The sequence below is a fragment of the Pseudoliparis swirei genome, chromosome 24 (genome assembly GCF_029220125.1).
Source record: "Pseudoliparis swirei isolate HS2019 ecotype Mariana Trench chromosome 24, NWPU_hadal_v1, whole genome shotgun sequence".
Classification (NCBI taxonomy): domain Eukaryota; kingdom Metazoa; phylum Chordata; class Actinopteri; order Perciformes; family Liparidae; genus Pseudoliparis; species Pseudoliparis swirei.
This window is the reverse complement of record NC_079411.1, coordinates 4,782,305-4,787,448: the sequence shown is the minus strand read 5'-3', so window position 1 is coordinate 4,787,448 and position 5,144 is coordinate 4,782,305. Positions and strand designations below refer to the sequence as shown.

The 5,144-nt window shown below is 51.1% G+C and overlaps 1 protein-coding gene across 1 annotated transcript; it reads right to left on the bottom strand.

Annotated features, from left to right (window-relative positions):
- Positions 1 to 1,201: 1,201 nt before the first annotated feature.
- LOC130189784 (neuropeptide FF receptor 2-like) lies at positions 1,202 to 4,439 on the bottom strand. The gene is made up of 2 exons (XM_056408719.1): positions 3,637 to 4,439; positions 1,202 to 2,156 (listed from the first exon to the last, which is right to left on the bottom strand). Exons 1-2 carry the CDS (start codon positions 4,437 to 4,439, stop codon positions 1,202 to 1,204), a joined length of 1,758 nt encoding a protein of 585 aa, XP_056264694.1.
- Between the last annotated feature and the right edge of the window lie 705 nt (positions 4,440 to 5,144).

The following is a 5,144-nucleotide window of genomic DNA, read 5'->3' as shown; positions in this document are numbered from 1 at the left end:
TTGACCTTTCCATGACCTTGACCTTTGACCTTTGACGCGATTTATCCCAAAATCTAATCAAATGGTCCCCGGATAATAATCAATCATCCCAGCAAATTTCATGCGATTCAAGAAGATTTTGACCTGTTCATGACCTTTGACCTTGAACTTTGACCCGATCGATCCCAAAATCTAATCAACTGGTTCCCGGATAATAACCAATCATCCCACCAAATTTCATGCGATTCGGTTCAATACTTTTTGAGTTTTGCGAATAAAACGCATACAAATAAATAAATAAACTAGAATGGGCACTCGGTAGAGCACATACCTTCGCATATCACAAGATTGGGCATTGAATTATGAACATTTTGGCATTAGTTGCATGCCAATTGGACAAAAATGTATCGTGCTATGGTAAAAAAAAAAGATGTTGACCTTTCCATGACCTTGACCTTTGACCTTTGACCCGATTTATCCCAAAATCTAATCAAATGGTCCCCGGATAATAATCAATCATCCCAGCAAATTTCATGCGATTCAAGAAGATTTTGACCTGTTCATGACCTTTGACCTTGACCTTTGACCCGATCGATCCCAAAATCTAGTCAACTGGTCCCCGGATAATAAACAATCATCCCACCAAATTTCATGCGATTCGGTTCAATACTTTTTGAGTTCTGCGAAAGATTTTGACCTGTTCATGACCTTTGACCCGATCGATCCCAAAATCTAATCAACTGGTCCCTGGATAATAAACAATCATCCCACCAAATTTCATGCGATTCGGTTCAATACGTTTTGAGTTTTGCGAAAGATTTTGACCTGTTCATGACCTTTGACCTTTGACCTTTGACCCGATCGATCCCAAAATCTAATCAACTGGTCCCCGGATAATAAACAATCATCCCACCAAATTTCATGCGATTCGGTTAAATCCTTTTTGAGTTCTGCGAAAGATTTTGACCTGTTCATGACCTTTGACCTTTGACCCGATCGATCCCAAAATCTAATCAACTGGTCCCCGGATAATACACAATCATCCCACCAAATTTCATGCGATTCGGTTCAATACTTTTTGAGATTTGCGAATAACACGCATACAAATAAATAAATAAATAAATAAATACACGGCGATCAAAACATAACCTTCCGCATTTTCAATGCGAAGGTAATCAGCGGCTGCATGTGTGTGTGTGTGTGTGTGTTTCTTTGCTGCCGTTCACAGGCTGGTCATATCGGTCGCTTCCTCCTCCCTGTCTTCTACCAGGAAGTATGTTTGTGACGTGTGGCCCGAGCGCTGCCCGCTGTAGCACGGCATGTCCCTTCCCGCGGCGGTGACGTCCGTCTTATCGTACGCTCTCCCCCCCGAGTGCCTCCTCAGAGGCAGCACGTCTATCTCCAGCGACTCGATCCGTAAAGGCAATGGCCCCGCGCTCTCGTTCACCGAGCGTCTCCTCGTGGGCGGGGGGTCGGCCCTCTGTGCGGCGTGCAGCCGGCAGGGGAACGAGCATCCGTCGCACAAGCTGGGGCCGGAGCGGCACCGGTCCGAGATGCTGCGGCGGGACCCGGATGGGCTGTCCGAGCCGTCCACGACCTTTTGACCCAGCCCCTGGCCTCGAGCCGAGCTCAGCAGCCGGGGGATCGTTGCGGCGGCGGCGGCGGCTATGCGTTGGCGCTCGCACGCCGTCAGTTTGCCGTCCGTCATCAGCGAGGCGGGAGATGCCACGGCGGCGGAGCTGGAGAAGGAGGAGGAGCCGAAGAGGTCGGCGACCTTCTGGTAGTAGCGCGTCCGTATCGCTCGGGCCGAGCGGTACAGGTCCCCGATGAAGCAGTAGCAGATGGGGTTGAGGCTGGAGTTGGTGAGGCCCAGCCACTGGGCAAAGGGCCGCGTCCGCAGGAGCCAAGACGGCGGGCGCCGCTCGCAGTCGATCCAAAGGTCGATCAGGTAGAGCGGCAGCCAGGAGGCGGCGAACAGCAGCACCAGGCACACCACCATCTTGGCGATCTTCTGGCGCGTCTTGAGGCGCGAGGCGTGCAGGGCCTCGCTGCGAGGGTCGAGGTCGGCGAAAGCGGTTTTCTTGCCTCGCCAGAGCCGCCTGCCGGTCAGGAAGCCGATGGTGAGGTTAAAGGTCACCGGCAGGCAGTAGAGCATCACGAAGAGCAGCACGTTGTATCTGTGGGGAGAAGAAGAGAAACCATTCAAACTGACTGATTTAATTAAATGATTTATTCACCGCTGCGGACTGAATTCCGTTATTTCCACCTGTATATGCGGTGAAACATTTAATATCACATTCCCGATATTTTTATGACATGCTCTCTTGGTCATGGATTGGATTTGCTCATTTTACAATATTGTGAGCAGCAGCACTGAACTCCCAGCAGAATTATGTTTGATGGTATTTTCGGATGAAAAACCCTATTTCTATTTAGTTTGCGGCACACGGTCGCTCAGTGATTGGCAGACTTTGAGGCTAAAATGAAAACACACCGTAGTCGCTTGACAGCTCATGATTAATGACAACAAAACAACAAAGGAGAGGCTCTGAACCCTGTGATTTGAATACGAAATTGAGCTAAGTTTGATAGAATTTAAGAACCTCCCAGGTCAAATTGAGAAAAACAAAGAGTTGCAAATAGCACACTCAAGTTGAACCTGACTTTGAGCTGTTTTTAACAATCTGTGCTCCTTTTTTTGTTCTCTAATTGAGGGAAAAACAAGAGAAATCGCTGATTCACTTGGTTGAACGGCCAATCAGAGAGCACCTCGCTGACGACGTCCGCCATTTGAGTCCTAATGAAGCGGAAGTCGGAGCGTGTAATTCACAGAGTGGTTGAGTGGTGCGCAGTTACAACGGAGATTTACATCAAACCCTTTTGATTGGACCGCTAGAAGGTGGACGGCCTTATGCTGCGTTCACACCAAAAGCGTCACTTTGCCTTAGAGGGGGCGGGGCTTATCTCCGTGGGTCCGTGGAAACAGTTATCATTTCCTCCATCCACCACGGAAGAAATAACCACTCGTTCTTCTTTATACTTTTTGTGGACATCCCACAAACATTGGAACATCTAACGCCCTTGTATTTGGGTTCATAACAATAATATCATATATATATATATATATATATATAACATCACCATTAGGCTCACACAGCTTCCAGCGCTACGAGAGTAGCAACAGCCAGTTAGATTCACCAAGGGCGGAGCATCTCAACGCTGATTGGCTTTGGAAACTCGTCGTCAGTTGAAATATTTAAACTCGAGGGCCAAAGAGGCACATTTTTTCACGACGCGCAATTTGCGTCAAGCCCGGTGAAAATTTGCGTGTAGAACTCCCGACGCTTTTGGTGTGAACGCAGCATGAGGAGCAACAGAGGTGTGTTGGCTCCACACACACACACACACACACACACACACACACACACACACACACACTCCTCCACCTGTTAGATCAGAGAGATGCTGGTGAGTCATAAAACATGTGGAACTGTAACAGGAGCTGAGCGCTCCAACTTCCGGCTTCACGGGGAGCCAATTACTGCAACATGTAATGGATGAAAACGCCCAACAAGCAACTCATGACTCACTGTATTTGCACGAAATAATAAGAAAAATGGAGTTGGAGATGAGATGAGATCCTGGACTGGAACCTACCCCTGCTTGAAGCGATGCTGAGGCCACTTCTCCTCGCAGATCAGGATGGCGAAAGCCCCGAAGCTGATCCGCCGCCGCCGGTTCATCACGGCGATGGGAGCGCACATGATGGAAGACACCGTCCACACCACGCCGACGTTGGCCAAGATCCGCCGGCGGGTGAACAGCGAGCGCGCTCTCAGCGGGGATCGCACGCTGTAGTAGCGGTTCACGCTGATCACGGTCAGCGTCAGCACGCTGGCCGAGACCGAGACGGCCTGCGTGAAGGGCACCGCCCGGCAGAGGAGGTCGCCGTAGACCCAGGCGGTGTAGATCTGGCTGCCCAAGGTGATGGGCATGCACACGCACACCACCGCCAGGTCGCACACCGCCAGGTTCACCAGGAGGGTGCGCGTGGCGCTCACGGCGGCCAGCCGCCGGCTCCGCCTGTTGGTGAGGACGCGCAGGGACATCAGGTTCCCGCCAAATCCCAAAATGAAAGACAGACAGTACATGACGGTCAGAGCGATGGTGCTGGGCTCGTGGAGAGTCCAGAGCACCATGCTCTCCAGGTTGGCCGAATAGGTGGACAAAGGGGAGGTGGAGGAGGAGGAGGAGGAGGAGGCGGGCTGGTGGGCTGACGCGGACGTCTGTCGAGTGGTGCCGGAGAAGAGAGAGGTTAAGGGTGGGTGGAGGGAGTCAGCGGGGGAGCTGAAGGTGGAGGGCAGGACCACGTGGAAGCTGTAGGTGCGGTTGAGTCTTTCCTGAGAGAAGCTCGGCCGGACGGAGCTCCAGGCCGACGGCCGGTCCCGGGACGGATCCATGCTGCTCTCCGAAAACCACGACAGAGATAACAAAAATCTCCCGACCTCGGGGGTGGGGGAGGGGGGAGGGGGGGGTGTACCGGATTCCCTCGGTCCACATTCAAAATCCATTCACGGAAGAAGAAGAAAACGGCAAACGCCCAAATCGGGATCCAGAGTCCTCGCTATGGTGACGCCGTGTCAGGGTGTCGGTCATGTGGTCTGCAGGACGCCGGTGTGGATCTTTGTGGATCTTACATCCTACCAGTCAGACGTTGTCGTGGTGATGCTCAGCAATAATTCCCCTCAGGACGTGGTGGCGTGAACCTCATAATCCACACCGGCTGTTAATAGACTTCCTCGGGTTCAAGGAAGCCAAACACCATGCTGACCCCTCTCTCTCTCGCTCTCTCTCTCTCTCTCACTCTCTCTCACTCTCTCTCTCTCTCTCGCTCTCTCTCTCTCTGCGCCTCCTCACACCTTCAGTCCATCACGGGGATGCAATCAGATCTGTTGAGGAAAAAAACATCACAGAGAATCAGACAGACTGTATTAATCGCTCGACCAAAAAACAAGGGATGACACATTCCTGGAAAGGAAAGCAAAGGTTTCTTCCCAGGAATTGATTCAATAATTCCTTTAACTGTATGAATGGTAAAATACAGCTTTAGTATCAATAAGTCATTACACACAGTTAGCAGGGAGTCGCCAGGGACATATCAATCT

Bases quoted from the DNA above. Each gene is read 5' to 3' on its own strand.
- LOC130189784 (XM_056408719.1), bottom strand. From the start codon at position 4,439: ATGGATCCGTCCCGGGACCGGCCGTCGGCCTGGAGCTCCGTCCGGCCG. The intron at 2,157-3,636 runs GTAGGTTCCAGT...TTCTCCCCACAG, and splicing joins CAGCATCGCTTCAAGCAGGG to ATACAACGTGCTGCTCTTCG.